Genomic DNA, 17,391 nt, shown 5'->3' on the forward strand with positions numbered 1-17,391 from the left:
GTATAAATCTGTGAATGGGTTTGGTCCAGAATACATCAGTGAGATGTTAGTCAGGTATGAACCCAGCAGGTCTCTCAGATCTATGGACACAGGTCAGATAGTGGAGCCCAGAGCTCACAGTAAACATGGTGATGCTGCTTTTAGTTGTTATGCTGCAAAGAAGTGGAACAAACAGCCAACAGAGCTGAAGTCAGCATCTAATGTGAACATTTTTAAATCAAAGTTAAAGGCACTTTTTTTCTCTACTGCGTATGATTGAGAGAGAGATTTTTGGTCATGTTGTTGATGTAATGTGTTTGTTGATGATTTTAATTGATTTTACTGATGATTTTAAATGATTTAGCTAATATGCAAATTCACCAGAAGTACCAAAATAAAAGCTTGTTACGCTTTATATTTAACATTTAGAGTTAACATTTAGTACATACATTTAGTTTTAACATTTATATTTATTTGTAACATTTAGATTTCGGTTTGACATTTAGATTTAACATTTAAGATCAGTTTAATAATATTTGCTCAGTGTACAACAGCTCCTCACTTGGGGAAAAATGTAACTTTAGATTTGCAAAGTACCCACAGTGCAACTTTAATCTCAAAATCATAAATAGCAGGAACTTGTGCAATAACAAACATTAAACCAACTTAAAAATGCATTCAAAAGCCATACATTCAGATTGTGGTTGACTGTGAATTAATCTTTGACAATGCAAGATGTACTCTGTGTGTGATAGGCAGTTTAGAACAACTTCACTTTTTTTACTTCTGATGTTTAACTACTAGTATGAAGTCTCCCCTGTATCAACAGGGAGTAAAAGTATTTAAAATCAAGAGCAGATTTCTGTTTGGCAATTTGAGATGAGTCCAAAAGGTAGAATCGTTAACGCCACATCATGATGTGAAAGACAGAACAAGTAAATCTGACATGTTTGAAAGAGTGAACTACTTGAGAATATACAAGAATCATTTACCTTTGCTTCAATCAGTTCCAATTCATACTTGTAGTATCACACAGTACAAAACGTAAGATGAAAACATTCACCTTTCTTCTTTCCAATGTGTCTAACTTCTTCATCGTCTGATATCAACACAACACAGGAGCTAAAGGACTAAATCTGAGCTGAATCTTTGTCAAAAACCAATTATTATATCAATATTTCCAACTAAATACACATTGATATAGTTTCTAATCTCAAGCATAGATGTGTAACCTTTACACATAAATATAGATAATTATTCAGATTTATTTCATTTCCTGACCATGTCCTTTCAAATGTTTGTGTAGCTTTTTTTGCCACAATGTGTGCAATAATTTTTAGTATCAGTTCAGGTGTCGGTTTAACACATTCTCACTCCCAACTCTTCACATGTCAACATTTGGGTTAGGGTACCTTTGGCGTCACTGTGTGGAAACAATAGTTTTCATGACATTTCTAGTAAGAAATTTACCCATAACTTATAGTTAGGGTACGTGACGCCAAGGGTAATTCGGGAACGTCGATATGTAACGAGTTGGGAGTGAGACTGGGTTGGTCAGTTCACCCATTCAATAATCAGTTTGATGAACAGGACTTGAAGACGCAATGAATGTTGTACAGAAAAAAAAACAATGATGGCAAGTCCATTGGCGCTAGATTTGTGTCTCTGTTATTCAATTAAAAAACGTTTTCAATCAAAAGAAAAATCAATTCAATCAAAAAAAACACTTTTTTTTTACTGTAAATATTTATTTTTGATTAAAGTCAACTCTTTTTTGATAGAAAGGTGTTTTTTTTTTTTTTTGATTGAAGTGATTTTTCTTTCGTTTGAAAAGTTTTTTTTTTTTTTTTTTTTTGATTAAATAATAAAGACACAAATGTACTACTAATAATATGGCCCAGATACAAAAAAGATGACTTAAATAAAAAAAAAACAGAAAAACAAAAAAAACTTTTTTGGGTGTTTTTTTTTTAATCAAAAATAAATATTTTCATTCAAACAAATTGAAATTGATTGAAGTGGTTTTTCTTCTGATACATTTTTTTAAATTATTATTGAATAACAAAGACTTTTCCCCCACCCCTTCCATTTTCCTACCCTGACTTCTTCTCCCCTGTTCCCTTCTGGTGAAGGTCACAATTATGTAATAAAATACATTAATGTATTTCATTTCAATAACAAAACATGTAATAAAAAGATTGCACTCCATGTAGTGTGTTGACCTCCAATAGCATGTGCAGACAAGGTGAATAAAGAATAAATAAAAAAATTGAATAATAAAGACACAAATTTACCTCCATAATTTCAAGCATGTGTTTGTGTGTGTGTGTGTGTGTGTGTGTGGGGGGGGGGGGGGGGGGGGGGGGGGGAGATATCAAACAGGAGGCCTGTCTCAGTCTAAACCCTCTGTGGTGCGAGAGGGGGAGTTTCCCATACTCTGCAGCAGCATCTGAAGAGTAGAGGATGTGTTTCGGAGGGAAATATGAATGATCAAAAGAGCATGAACATGTCATCATAATGACAAAATGTAGTTGGAGGAGAGAAGAATTTTAGCTTCCAGGGAGTATTGGGTCAGAGACATGTCGCTGGATCTTCTCACATTCCCTGGAGGTCTCCAAGTGCTCTGGGAGGGAGGGGAAGCGCTGGCTGCCACAAAGAATTCCAGAAAAAGTATTAGGGCTTGACAGCTGAGCAGCGGTGAGGTTGATAGATGACGGATGTGGTTGTTCGGATTCTGGAGACCTTGACATAGTGTCATCCGATGCCACGGTGAGATGGATGCCGCTGGACAGGGAGTCCTGAGATTTGTGCTTGAGGTCTGAGTCAGGACTCTGGAAAGACATTTGAGGAAAAAAAACTTTCTAAATACAACAGATGCCGACATTTACGAATAATTCTATCAATTAAAAGCAATGATTTTTTTATACTTGCCAGTGTTAATACATATTACTGCCAAAAAAAATTCAGTCACACTTTATTTGAAGTTTTATACAAAAGGCTGACTTTACGCTGTCATTATCTGTCATTAGTCATAAAGGCTGTTATTGAGTGTCGTTCTCTAAATGGCACATTTGTACACGGTACAATGCAGCCTCCGAGGAGTAATGCCCCGTTGCTGCTTCCTGAATGTGGAGCCAACTGCTATAAAACGCCAATGAAGTAGATAATCGTAGATTGATTTCTGACCAATGTATCGACAATCACAGTATCGTCATATTGTGAGATAATCGCTATCGTGAGCTTTGTATTGCATCGTGAGGTACCCAGAGGTTCCCACCCCTACTAGTAACGAACAACACTTAATGACGGCCTTCATGACATCTTATTCATGCTAATGCAGCGTAATGTCAGCCTTATGTATGAAACTTTAAGTAAAGTGTTACCAAAAATTTTCTTCGTTATTTTGTAGTCAGCATTTTTAATGTGATGAGAACGAAACAATGACCAGTTTAAAAAAACAAACACACGTGAACAAAAACTATATCAAAATGTATTGATACTTTTGTTAATTTATATTTAAAAAAAAAAAAAAAAAACTGTGTTCACGTGGGAGGAAATCCAATCAGAACTGCTTTTGTTGCGTAGTAGGCAGGACAAGCTGTAAGTGATCCAATAGCAGGTAAACCGATTGTGTCCTGAGGAACTAAGCTCATGACAGCTCATGTGGTCTCTCGCCATGATCCCACGAAAGACTGTAAATTGAGACAATATTTGTCTGCAACTGTACGGCAGAAATAACAAACGATTCACCAGAAAGAAAAACTGATGTGTGGACAAACTCAACATTTAATATAAACAAGTACATTCCTCTGTCTAAAGATGCAGATAGTTTGTCGGCTAACGGCATCAGCTCGACAAGGGTATGTCTACACAGCCAGAGGCACCAGCTACAGGGCTGTGCACTCTTCGTTTACGGCCACACGTTTACAGCACTTATCATAGACAGCGTCACCTATTGCAACAGATACTGTATATAGCAAAATGTCACTTATTGAATTTATTTTTTTAAATGTAAACTAAATGTTATTGTTATTCGAACTAATTACAAATACAAGTAGTTGACATCTTTAATATAGGAGTACCAGTGTTAATGAATGTACCCCTGTTCCCAGTATTTCTGTCAACCATGCAGTGATGTTTTCTAATATTACAGTGAAGTGGAGGAATTTTGTGAGGGGATTGAAAAAGAACTGAGGACAGAAGGGACAGTGTTCAGTCGGCAGGTAGTGCTCACTTTAAAAGTGGGTATATTGGTATGAAATGTGAAAAATAAATATTTTACCAAGTAAAAAGTGAAATAAGTATGGATATAATAGTATCACATTGGTTTGTATAAGTTAACTCATCCTTTAAATCGTAACAACAAGTGGTGCTGTCTATGATAAGTGCTGTAAACATGCGGTCGTAGAAGAAGAGTGCAGCCCTGTAGCTGGAGCCGGGCCTCCGGCTCTGCAGACACATGCTACTGGTCAGCACAGCCATCGCCCCGGAGGATGTGGAGCCCGTGACCCGCGATTTAAAGGATCACGAGAATAATTTTAAATAACCATGAAATATTAACTTAAATAACTTTCAGCAGTACAAAAACGTTTTTAATGTTGACCTTTTTTAAACCCAAACAAACTGCAAATCAGTGACGTCATATGACCACAAACCGGAAGTAGCACAATCAATACCGCGCTCACTACCGAGAGGAAGCCGTAATCTTAAAATTAAAATGAACGTTTTGCAACACAAAATTACTCCAAAATAACGGATGCACACACTTGGGGTATTTGGAAGCCGTTGACAAAGTTTCAGGTGGAACACGTACTGCATGGGGGAGATAGTCGCTCCATGCTCCACATACACGCACGCAGACCTTCTTTGCCACTGACGGCCTTTGTTAAAACCGTTAATATTTGAATGTGTATAATATATTGGTTAAAATGCTGGTATAGGTTTTTTTTTTTTTTTTTTTTAATTAGGTTTTTCAGTTGAAATGCTGAACAGGAAATATTCCCCATTGTTCTATTGAAATATTCCAGAGTTGCTCTAAATATATAAGGAAGTAGGCACAATGTCTATGCAGCTTATTTTAAAATAAGAGTTTTAAAAAAGTGATGTTAAATTATTGATTATATTGTTGTTATTTTTTTGTATCAGTGCATAACTTTTTTTAAGAAGAGCAGGCTCACTGTCTAGACAATAACTCATATTAATGTTTATATGCTCTTATATGAATGAAAAGGTAAATAATCAATGATGTGCACATAATAAAGATTATATTTGTCTGGTTTTGGTAACCAGACAAATGTCAGGTCGGTCAACTATATCGGTAACAAATTTAGTGACGTATTAATATGCAGTCACACACTCCTTATTGGAAACTGGCATCTTCTTCACTGCTTTTAAACAAGCAAGAGATAATTGGGGGTAAGACATAGGTGGATAGGTTTCCCACTCTTGTAATGTAGTTGTCTTTTGTGAGGTAAGTTGGAAAGTATTTAAATGGTGAAAAATTAGGTATGGCTCTCTGCAATGGTGCAAATGCTAATAATGGAAGAGCAGACAACATTGCTTTAGATATATTAACATACAGTAAGACTCCCTCACCCTCAGAACAGGGGTGGTGCTATCCATCTGCACTGGGTGGGTTGTTGCACATGAGTGGATTGTGGGTGCACCCATGCTGTACAGTGTGGTAGGGTGCATAGTTTGAGTGCTAGGGGAAACAGCACTGTAGGCTGGAGGCACTGGGGCAATCTGCCTTTGGAGTAGCTGCAGGATAACATTGATGTCTGCAGTCATTCGGGTTTCCAGCCTTCAAAAAATAAAGACAGACACCAGGACAGACAATGAATAATAAAGCTTGGATACTGTGTTTTAGCTCAGAATGGCCCTATTTCTAACTTTGTGATACCTTCCATCTATTCTTTAGTAAATAGGCATTCTTACCGGTTTAATTGTGACTGCAGCAGCTCCAGCCTGGACTCCAACTCGCTAGGTCTGTCCTCGGTACAGGGAGGAGGATGATAATTGGTCCTCATAGAGGATGGCTGTTTTTGGCCCTCTGACAACTGACTAGCACTGGGATCTGGCCAGTATCCATACAAGTTTGACATGCCGAATGGGGCTGCACCAAAAAAATACAAGAAATGAATAAAAAAGATGAAAAATGCACATACTGTAGTGTAATTTATTATTATTAAAGCATTAGATTCTTGTTCTAAGTTGGGGGGGGGGGGGATAGATTCCACTGTTGATATAGATCCCTCCTAAACTCTGTAAACTTCTTTTTGAGTCTGGGAACAAAAATTCCTTGAATGTGTGGCCAATTTTCTTTAACAGTGGGATGTAATTTGCCAAATTTTAATTAAATTGTGTGCAGGAAATAACATGGTTATAAAAACCAATTTCGATTAACCTGGGAAAATTACTTGAAGAGTAATTAGTGGGGTGGCCTGTATTGTTGTGACTTGCAGCAGTGGCTTGTTCTCTGGACTGCCAGGGGGTGGAGTTGGCACTGGGGTCAATCTAGAAGGGGGTTGGGGAGCGAGAGGTGATGCTGTAGCATGCCGCGGGGCTCCCAAGGTTGGGGTGGGGGCCGTGGTGTAGGTGCTTGGCTGTGCCGTCCAGTGTTGTCCTGCGGGGCCTGTGTCGCCAGTGGCTTATCCGTTCCTTTCGCCTTCACTGGTGGCCTAATGAACCTACTAATTCACACACACCACATCACACCCAGCTGGTCTGACCTACCACTTCTTCCACAACACATATGTAAATCCAACCCTTGATGTGCTGAATGCTCGGGCGGTTGGATGGGACCTCCAACACTTATGCTACCAGGAGGCGGTGTCACTATGGCCTCCTTTCTCTGCCTGGCTGATGTGCCCTAATTTCAAACTCATCAAAACACAATCCAGGGATTGATGGCCCCAGCCTTCTGCGCTCCATTTTTAGTTCACAGCATATACAGTACCCATACTCTCACCACCCCTGCCCGCCCTCATTTCAATCACACCTCTTACATTCACCCATAACACACACCCACAACTTAGGGCACCCACACATCACCATAATGGGATGATGGGTCGGTGTACACTCTCTGTGGTCCATTGGGTGAGGTCCGGCCCCTCCCCAGTCGGACGGGCCACCTTGTGGAATTGAGAACCCTCTGCGTGATGTGGACCACACTGGCTGTTCTGGTGGGTTGGGGCGCTGGTGGACACCGAGTGGGGTTGTTTTGCCGAAGTGGGGCTTAACAATATTCTTTCCCTCCAATAAAGTTGTTCTTCCCCTTCCTTAGGGAGGACTGGTGATGGTCACAACCAAGCAATATATAAATCCTCTCAAATTTTGTTGACTTTTCTTGAATTTGTGTGAGCTTTTGAGCTAATGATAATAATATAATGAAAAAGGTTTGCTTGAGGATAAAATACAATCTCTAACCATTAAAGATTTCAAATAGCCATTACTTGGGTATGGAGGACCCCTGAGTTCCACTGGAGCTCCCATCCCAGCAGCTGTTCCACTGTGAGGCAGAGGGTCGACCACTTTTTGTGGGTAGGCTCTAGTGTCACCCCGGGGTGGGTACAGTTCTCCTTTGCTCTCTCGCACAGGCTTCATTTCCTCATCACTGGAGTGTGAAGAGATACTAGCGCTGCTGCACTGCTCTTCCAAGTGAGATCCTGTCATTGTGCCACAATGGTAGTTTGCTAACGGACAGGGTGGGTCAGGGTACGACTCTTCGCGGTCCATTCCATCTGTGCAGCACAGAGTCAGAAATAAGCTGTGGTAAGAAAAGAGAAGTACAGACGCTCTATTCCAGCATTTTCTTTTCCTTTTGTTCTGTCAATATTATGGCACCTCCATAACTGCACCATTTTGCTCTTTCTGAATGACTGCTTTAAATGAACATGTTTTTACATACCCAAGTTTCAGATTTTCTTTTAGTTATGGCCATTCCTTTTTTTGAGTGAATGATTGTCAATGCCACAGAATCACAGCAAACTCAGTTGTTCTGATTTGTTTTAATATGGAAATAAATACTGTCAGCCAACATATGATGAGATATTATGATGATATATTTTATGGCTATCAATAATATATAATAATATCAACTGTAACATCTAAAAAGCTGCACAAAAATCTGCAGAAAATTGATAATACGTTGAGGTTGTTTTCCACTTAAAAAGAAACTAAACCCCTGCTTTCTCCTGACCTGCCACTAGGAGGGACAATTTAAAATGACCTTGATTATGGGCGGGGCCCCTGAAGCAGTTAAGCCACGCCTAGTCCATACTATAAAAACTCTAATGAACAATCTATGCTATGTTAACTAGCTACTCATTACTCAATATACCTCTCTATTCACTTTTCTCTCAATCCAACCTACTCACCACAGATTGTAGAGCCCACAGGTGCTAGTTTTTTTTAAAAAGGCGTGGCTAACAGTGATTGTTTGTGACGTAAGATGGTCTCAAAACGTCACATGATCTTGTTCTCAGCCAATAGCAAAAATCTGTTGTAATAGCCGGGTTTCAACCCATAGAGGGCAGTCACTCTTACATTTTACTACAAAATATGCCAAATTGAAACACTTTGATTCTATTGTTGAGAGTTGGACCAGGATCAATCAACAGCACTACTTCATACCCAGTATCAGATCTGTAAACCTGTGGCTAGACACTTTAATTCTTTGCATTAAAATCAATGCTTGAATGAAAACACTTGAAATTACTGAAGTCCTTGCTCACCTGGTCTGTTTCGACGCCGCAGGGATTTTCTCCGATGTCTTGTCAGACGGTAGCCACATGCAGAGTCTCTGCTTGGGCTTTGCTGGTTTACTCTGTCTACCTGATACAGATTAGCTTCAGTAACTCCACACCATTTACAAAATCTCAGATTTGACAAGCATACAGTCTACCGAATTATATCAGCCATTAGGATTTTTTTTTCTTCCAGAGCAAGCTATAATACTGTATAATCCAATAGCAGCGGTAGACTGGCCATATGGCATACCAGGCATCATCCCAGTGGGCCGTCGACCCAAAGTGGGCCGGTCCGGTCCTGTATGTTTTTTTTTTTTTTTTTGGACTAGCGAGTGGAGGCAGCCATGGTAACAGGTGGCCAAAAATGGTTCAAAAGTAACAAAATGTGGCAAGAAAAGCGTGAACAGTGACTAAAAACAGCCAAAAGCAGTCAAGAGTGGCCAAAAAATGGGCAAATAAAAAGGAACCAGGTGGTATGTAATGGCAAAGGGTAGCTTAACTGGCCAAAATGTGCCAAACCCTAGTGAGCAAGGGCAAATATGTAGAAGTGGTATTTATTGGCCGAAAGTTAGCTTATTTGGATGAAAAGTGGCCAATAAAAAGTAAAAAAAGGACAAAAAGTGGCCAATAAAAAGTAAAAAAAAGGATAAAAAGTGTCAAAAAGAACTCGTAAAAATTGACAAAAAATAGAATAAAGGAATATTTATTGTCTGAAAAAAAGTGTCAGAACTTTTGAAAAATGATGAAAATTGGACAAAGGAATTTGCAAAATGGCCAAAGGAAATAGGTAAAAAGGGGTTAAGGATTTCTAGGGGAATAATAATCCAAATTAAGACATAAAAAGCCAAATGTTGAGCATCACTGACTTAATAACGGCTTCTACGTTGTGTTCACTGATAATGTAGTAATCAATATTAAGTAGGTTGATGTATTTAACTTTCTTATACTGATTGATAGATCTGGAGATTGTCTTGTGCTTTTACATTGAGAGGCGTGAAGTGCAGTTTTTTGTGAAGTACTATGAGGATAATCAATGTAACATTGCCTACTGGCAGCACTCACATCTCTCAAATTAAAGGTGACTTCCAAATTGTTCCAAAAGAGCTCGGCAAAGTCTGGATACATGTCGAGCACTTCCAGTAGGTCGTCTCGCAGGATCTTGTGGAGGTCACAATAAGTCAAAGCCCGGACGTCAGCACTGGATTTCCCCGGCCTTCCATACAGACTAATGGGTTCCCCAAAAATGTCATTCTTTCCTAGACATATCCAACAAAAAAGGGAGATGCACATGAGGAAAAAACAGGAGGCCACTAATATTTCATTAACTACGGTAAGCAAACCAACTCTGATTGCACTAACAACAGTTTAATGAGTAATAAAACGGCCTGAGGCTGTAATACTCAGTATGGTAAATTGCGGCGAAAAATTACATTTTAAAGAAGTTTGAAAAAATTGACGTGAAACACAAACTCAGCTCTAATTAGTGGTCCAAACACAAAGAGCAGAAAATAAACCCATGCACGCTGAAAGTGAAGCCTGGCTAGATTGATGATCAATATCCCAGTGGAACACAAGTGGAGCTGCGCCCAAACACCATTGGCAATCTGACACACATTCTGTGATGACCAATGTTGTTTCAATCTCGGGAAAGAAAACGATGGAATACCAGAAACAGAATGAATAACAACGTAAACAACAAAACATGTCTTTAGTTACGTGAAAGTCTTTTTTTTCACAGTAATTCATTCATTACAAAAGGATGCAGTAAATACCAAAAAATGCAGACAATCTGGAGGGACCACTTACTCACCTAATATGGCCACCACCACATCATCCCTGAGAATCTCTATTGATCCTCTGGAAATGAAGTAGACAGCAGTGAGTATGTCTCCACAGTGGACAAGGGTATCACCCGGTGGAGCATGGGTAGTCTTGAATCTCATGGCCAGAGCACGGAGACACCCTTTGTTGGCACCTCGGAAGGCCTTACAGTTCTGCAGCAAGCTACGGTTTAGATGAAGGCAGATGTCAGCCTGTAGGCACTCAGGAAAACCCTTTAAAACCTGCCAAAAAGCATAAAATAAACATTGTAAAAGAATTCAAACTGGAAGGGAATTTAGAGGGTGAGAGATTGATTTAGGTAGGGCATAAAGCACATTAGCTCTAAGTGATTATCTGTTGTCACATTGAATTGGCAGGCACTGATGCTGCACTGTGGCTGCGTCATGCTCTGCTATTGTGAGCAACACGAGGCCATGCAGCAAAATGACGCACATCTAAGCTGCAACGACATGAGTGGAGCTTCATGGAAACACCCAGAGGTTAACTCAGGACCTCTTGACCTTTAGTCAATTGCTCTGCAACCGAGCCATTGTATAGTTGTTGGGTATGTAGAGGAGGTTTTACAATGAAAACACATTTATGGTGTTTATTAGGAAAATTAAACAGCAGATGTTTTAGGGTTAGGGATTAGTGCTATATATGTAGGTCACTGAACAAGTAACAAAATACACAAGTAGGTCACTCCCGGGTCGAACCTAAAACATTATGCCACGGCCAAGTGGTGTAATGGGGGGTCATCTTCTGATCGAGAGGTTGGGGATTCGATCCCAGGGCCACACCTGTCTGAAGTGTCCTTGGGCAAGACTAGCGCCTTACATGGCAGCTCTGTCAATGAATGTGAGTGCAAATGGATGAATGAGTAGATATTGTAAAGTGCTTTGAGACAACCTCGGTGCCGATAAAGTGCCATATAAATCAAGTCCATTTACCATTTACCATCAATGAATGTGCAGATAGAATAGGACACCTAAATTGGTACGATGTAAATATTTAGCCTCGTAAGGCTTCCTTTAGGACAAATTCTACAGAACTGTAAGGTTGATTGTCAGAGCGACGTAGATGACTATATCTATTCCGGGAACATCCAAGCTGTAATTTTGTACATCAAAGAGCTCCAAGGTTCTTCTTGTTTCAGTGAGATGTTAGTCAGGTATGAACCCAACAGGTCTCTCAGATTTCTGGACACAGGTCAGATAGTGGAGACCAGAGTTCACAGCAAACATGGTGATGCTGCTTTTAGTTGTTATGCTGCAAAAAAGTGGAACAAACTGCCAGCAGAGCTGAAGACAGCATCACATGTGAACATTACCTCATGTCTCAGTGCTTTCAACACTTGTATAACTTAAGGATTTATACTAGGGACAACTGGACATCTTTCCTGTGCCTTTCACGTGAGTCAGCCAGCATTAAGAGAAAGTCAACACACACTGGGAGATTGAGTGAGGGAGAGCCATTGGTGCAGAACAAAGTTTGTGTGAGAAGTGGAGAAGTCGCAAAAGTAGCAAAAAAAAATTAGAAAAAACTATATTGAAATAGGTGATTTTGCCATTTTCTATATCGCCTACAATAGAAATCTTGAAATAATGTAAATACTGATCGATTGCCCGGGCCTATAGTGAGGGATTCAGAGAGAGAACAGGAAAAATACTGTTTGGAAAATTAGAACAGCCACAAATACGCACACAGTGAAGACAACCATACTTGATACCTATATACAGTATAACTCCAATCCCTAATGTACTACAGTATATTAGTACAGAGGTAACATACTACATTCTTGAGGGACTTACAGCATTCATGTCAATACCGTTGGTGTAGGACCATGCATGTTGGAAGTATTCCTCCAGTCTTTGTCTCAATCCACCTGGGATCTGGTGGAAACGGATGAACTCCTTGACCCGGAGCATCTGGGTGTGGTAGCGGGCTGTACCAGAGTACAGTCTCTGAATGATAGCTGACACATTCCCAAAAATACTGGCGTACATCAGTGCTGCAAAGGAAAAAGAAAGGAAAGTTGATTAGGTTGTGCTGGTCAGGAGATGTTTGGGGGGAATAAATGATTCTTGCCAAAGACTATAAAGACTATTCTTGCAGTGAGTGATTTGATCCTCGAGTCAGTCAGTCAAAAACCATATAAATGTAATTATATTTTAGTACATAAAAGCTAGAAGAGTTCATCGTCAAAGACTTAAAAAAATAAAAATAAAACGCTTGTTCTTAATTGTAACACATTCAACAGGCATGTTCAATCCATTCTTATGCTGCTTTCACACCAGACGCGGCGCGAAATGTTTGCGTGGCCAGATTACATACAAAGTCAATGGAATGACGCAGTTTGATTCACGTGACATGCGCACTCTCATTTTTCTATGACATTTGTCATTCGCTTGAGTTGAAAATATTGAACTCCAGTGAATGTTTCCGCGTGATGCGCAGGTGCGAAAGCTAATCAGAGTCTTTGTTATCAATGAAATCAAGCCGTCATTGCGGACACCAGTCTTCTCCATTTTAGCATGGAGGAGAACATAATGTGTGACCACCCGGAGCTCTAAGACACAGACAGTTTTTTTTACCGGGACCGGACCAAGAAGGATTAGATGCAGCTCCTGAAGAAAACAGTGAAACTCACAGAGGTGGATGTGTCACTGGTTAACCTGGTGGATCTAGGAATACGGTGTCCAGCGTTTTGATGGCTGTTCAGCTTCCACAGAAGATAAAGAGCAGCGATTTTACTAGAGTCCTCCATAGTTGATGATGAAAAGAAAGGCAGTCTGGTTGGCGCCTTTTTTATATTCGCATCAGATGCGCATATGAAGCAAATATGGGGAAAACTTTTTTCGATCCTGCAGAAGCATTTGCCACAAATATTTGTGCCGTGTCCGGTGTGAACGCAGTATTAAACCGCCTTGTAGTGATACCTAGATTCTCTCAAGCGAATACATTTTTTGTACATAAATACAAATGATCTTAAGTCTGAAGTTCTGAGTCATGTCAAAAGAGCATTTGCACTGAAACGGTTTAGCCTGTTAGACTCACAGCCAATGAGCATTACGCAGATGGAGAAGATCTTCTCCGGGTTGGTGTTGGGTGAGACGTTGCCAAAGCCCACACTGGTCAGGCTGCTGAAGGTGAAGTACAAGGCTGTGACATACTTGTCCTTGATGGAGGGGCCAGACGCTGTATCATTGTCACTGTAGTGTTTACCAATCTGGTCAGCCAAGTTATCCAGCCAGCCGATCTTCATGATTCCAATGCGGGTAGTGCGCTCTACGTTACCAATAGCGTACCAGATGCATGCCAGCCAGTGAGCGATGAGGGCAAAGGTGCACATCAGGAGGAAAAGGACAGCCGCTCCGTACTCTGAGTAACGGTCCAGTTTTCTTGCCACTCGAACTAACCTCAACAGTCTGGCTGTCTTTAATAATCCAATCAGAGTTGTTGTTTGTGGCTAGTAAACACAAAGTAGGATAAGCATTCGTAACAAGAACACATTGTAATATTGCTAAAACAAATACATTAGTAAACAGTGTTCAAATACTGGTCTCTCCTCCACATTTCAAATTAGTCCTACATGTTTTCAGAACTTTAAAGAGAAATTAAACCCCCAAAACACTTGTTTTCTGCTGAAAACAAATGTATTTGGGTATTAAGTAGTGATGTTATTTGATTCTGGTCCAACTCTCAACAATAGAATCAAAGTGTTTCAATTTGGCATATTTTGTAGTAAAATGTAAGCGTGACTGCCCTCTATGGGTTAAAACCCATCTATTACAATTGATTTTTGCTATTGGCTGAGAACAAGATCCATGGACGTTTTGGGACCATCTGACATCATGAACCAGCGGTGTTAGCCCCGTCCCTTCCATAAAACCTAGCACCTGTGGACTCTGCAAATCTGTGGTGAGTAGGTTGAATCAAGAGACTTGTGAATAGAGAGATATGGTGAGAATTAAGTAGCTAGTTAGTATAGCATAGATTGTTCATTGGAGATTTTTTAGTATAAACTGGCATGTCTTAACTGCTATAGGAGCCCCACCTCTAATTGAGACATTTTTTCTAATTTCCCCCCAAAATTTGAATACATATAAGTTGCCTTTTATAGCCATGGACTATTGCCTTGTTATGAGCCTGAAGGCAGCCTGAGTAAGTTTGACCCCAGTCTTTCCCGCCTGAATAAAAGTCTTCACACCCTTCCATAAAAAACCCAAACCATCATGCTGACCAATGATATTTTTCATTTATTCTGTTGCTCACAAATGGTCTTGATCCAAAGACTACAAACTGGCTGTTTTTTAGTGTTGTTGCTCATTTTGATCTTTTCTTTTTATTTAATATTCTATGATTCTGCTGTTTTGGCTAATCCTTCAATGAAATAAATTGCATGATGAAACTGCCTTTTTATCGCTGACACTGATATTGGACCAGCTGTCCATCATCTTAGACTCAAACAACAAATAGTCAATCACACACTTAATTTGTTTTCTTATGGTCAGTTTTCAGCCATGCAACACATTCAATGTTTAAACTTTGATTAGCATTCATAAGCATAGATAAATCCCCTGGTAACTCTCATAGGGATAGCCGTGTATGGAAACATTACATTTCAATTTAGTTCATCTCGGTTCTTTTCCATTTAATTCAATGAACAGGTTTAATTCACTTCAATTCTTAGCACTCCTAAATTGAAAAAGTGACTCAATTAAAACACAAAGAAAGTTTTTTTCAACCAATAGCATCAAGAGATCAATAGGATTATCAACTTCAAAGAGATTTTTATAATTATATTTTTGCCAATGAGAATCTAGGATAAATAAGAACACATGATGCATAGATGAGAAATGACAAACAATGAAATGAAATGAAATCAGGTCTATTTATCTATCTAGGTCACATTGTCACTTCTCAAAACCAATAAATCAACACTACATACATCAGAGCTGTGAAGACACTAATGTGTACTTTTTGAAGTCATTTCTTACCTCTTCTGACCCTGATCGAAATATGAGCAGATCAAATGGGATTGCAGCCACAATATCGATGAGGAACCAGCCTTTAAAGTAATGCTGGGCAATGTGCCCCGGGTGGCTGACCACCTCGTCGTTCTGGTTGACATAGGTGGTCCTGAAGTTGATGAGGATGTCAACAATGAACATAATGTCCACCACGAGATCCACCACATTGAGGGGGTTACAGGTGTACCCACAGGCTCTCTCTCGCTCCTCCTCCACCTCATTAAGAAGGAATGCAGCTGAGTAGGGTGTAAAAATGGCGGTGTAGATGACCAGCAGCAGGATGACCCAATCCCACACAGCTTTGAAGGGGCTGTAGTGAAGGATGGTCCATTTGTGAATGCGAGGGGCTTGGAGCTTGTACTCTGGAAGAACGTCAGCCCCGAGGGACAGGACCTAAAAAGGAACAGGAAAGGATGGAGACAGAGGAATCAAAAATAAAATCCCCAACGTCCAGGGTGTCATGGTGCTGTGGACCTCTGAGTCCTACCGGCCTGCCCTGCAGTGGCTTCCTGCTCTCCTGCATCACTTTATTCTCTCTTTTTCTTTCAAAGCAGCAATCCTGTAGCCCTCTGTCCTGTGCACTTTACTAAACAAGCCCCTCACTGCACTTTTAAAAGAGCCCACTGTGGCTTCACCTGCCTCCGCTGCCACCCCCACTTTGTTTGGACCATGTGATCCATCCTGCTGCCATCGCCCAATCGAGTGGTGCCATTGACAGGGTGCCATGTGAAAGAGTGAGTCGAGCTAATTCTTGTTAACTACAAGGTCACCAACTCACACTCACCCGCTGGCTAAAATAGTTGTGGCCTGTAGTGATGGGACCCTTTTTTACATCTTTAGTTTACATTAAGCTAGACTTAAACTACAAATATTGCTGACATTCACACATCATTAGAAATCAGTGTTGGGGTAAATTATAATCACGTAATTGATAATCAATTACAAATATGGCGCATTTATAATTGTAATTTAAAAAAAACTGTTGCTTTTGTAATCATAGTTGAATAGTAATTAAGTTTAAATAATTGACTTTACAATTGAAATTGGCATGGAAATTCAATAACATATTTCAATTATAATTTCATTTAATTTATTTAATACAAAAGTTGGGATTAAAAACAAATTGGATGATAGATAATATTTTTTATTGTATTTTGTATTTTGATTTAAGGCATGTGTCAATAGTGTCCCGTTATCATTGGAGGAGCTAACAGAAAGCTAAGACAAGAGGATGGTTAAGTTTTATGGGGTTATTAATTTCAGATTCAGTAATTGTGTACTTTTAATTGTGTAATTATAATTTACTTTCAGGGGATGAAAAATAGTTTAATTTAATTGTAATTAGGAAAAATGCCGGTCACTGTAATCGTAACTGAATTGTAATTAAACATGGATAACTGAAAACGTAATTGCACCTGAAAAATGTAATTGACACCAACCCTGATAGAAATATAATATTAATTAACTATTAAAGCTGCTTTGAGTTTTTTAGTCAGAAAATATATAATAAGTATAAAATCCATCTACCAGGAAGTAGCTGAATATTCCCGTTGGCTTCAATCTTTTCAAGCCAAATCACACAGTCATACAGGATCATAAAAGAAATGACAGATTCCCTTATATAAACAAACTGTGTGTATACACTGAGCAGATGTTGGAAGATAACAGAGTAATAAGAATGTAAACACACATGCAAAAGTTCACTCATCCAGGAAATGTTAACATATTGATGTTGTTCACAATCCTGTTTCATACTGACAACCGGAGCATAACAGGGACCTCCAGTGTGTGTGTGTGTGTGTGTGTGT

The 17,391-nt window shown here is 39.5% G+C and overlaps 1 protein-coding gene across 2 annotated transcripts in view; it reads right to left on the bottom strand.

Annotated features, from left to right (window-relative positions):
• Positions 1 to 2,349: 2,349 nt before the first annotated feature.
• The window catches only part of kcnh6a (potassium voltage-gated channel, subfamily H (eag-related), member 6a), a 42,961-nt gene continuing 27,919 nt past the window's right edge, over positions 2,350 to 17,391 (bottom strand). The window contains exons 7-16 of one of the 2 annotated variants that reach the window (XM_028455713.1): positions 15,551 to 15,976; positions 13,608 to 14,019; positions 12,362 to 12,561; positions 10,540 to 10,792; positions 9,792 to 9,985; positions 8,715 to 8,814; positions 7,434 to 7,721; positions 5,917 to 6,094; positions 5,575 to 5,782; positions 2,350 to 2,810 (exon numbers count right to left, since the gene is read on the bottom strand). In XM_028455713.1, coding sequence (XP_028311514.1) covers positions 2,529 to 2,810; positions 5,575 to 5,782; positions 5,917 to 6,094; positions 7,434 to 7,721; positions 8,715 to 8,814; positions 9,792 to 9,985; positions 10,540 to 10,792; positions 12,362 to 12,561; positions 13,608 to 14,019; positions 15,551 to 15,976 — 2,541 coding nt within the window. In that variant the 3' untranslated portion in view covers positions 2,350 to 2,528. The remainder of the gene's footprint in view (positions 2,811 to 5,574; positions 5,783 to 5,916; positions 6,095 to 7,433; positions 7,722 to 8,714; positions 8,815 to 9,791; positions 9,986 to 10,539; positions 10,793 to 12,361; positions 12,562 to 13,607; positions 14,020 to 15,550; positions 15,977 to 17,391) is intronic. The other variant, XM_028455714.1, reaches the window with a different exon arrangement.

The sequence above is a fragment of the Gouania willdenowi genome, chromosome 8, assembly GCF_900634775.1.
Source record: "Gouania willdenowi chromosome 8, fGouWil2.1, whole genome shotgun sequence".
Taxonomy (NCBI): Eukaryota; Metazoa; Chordata; class Actinopteri; order Blenniiformes; family Gobiesocidae; genus Gouania; species Gouania willdenowi.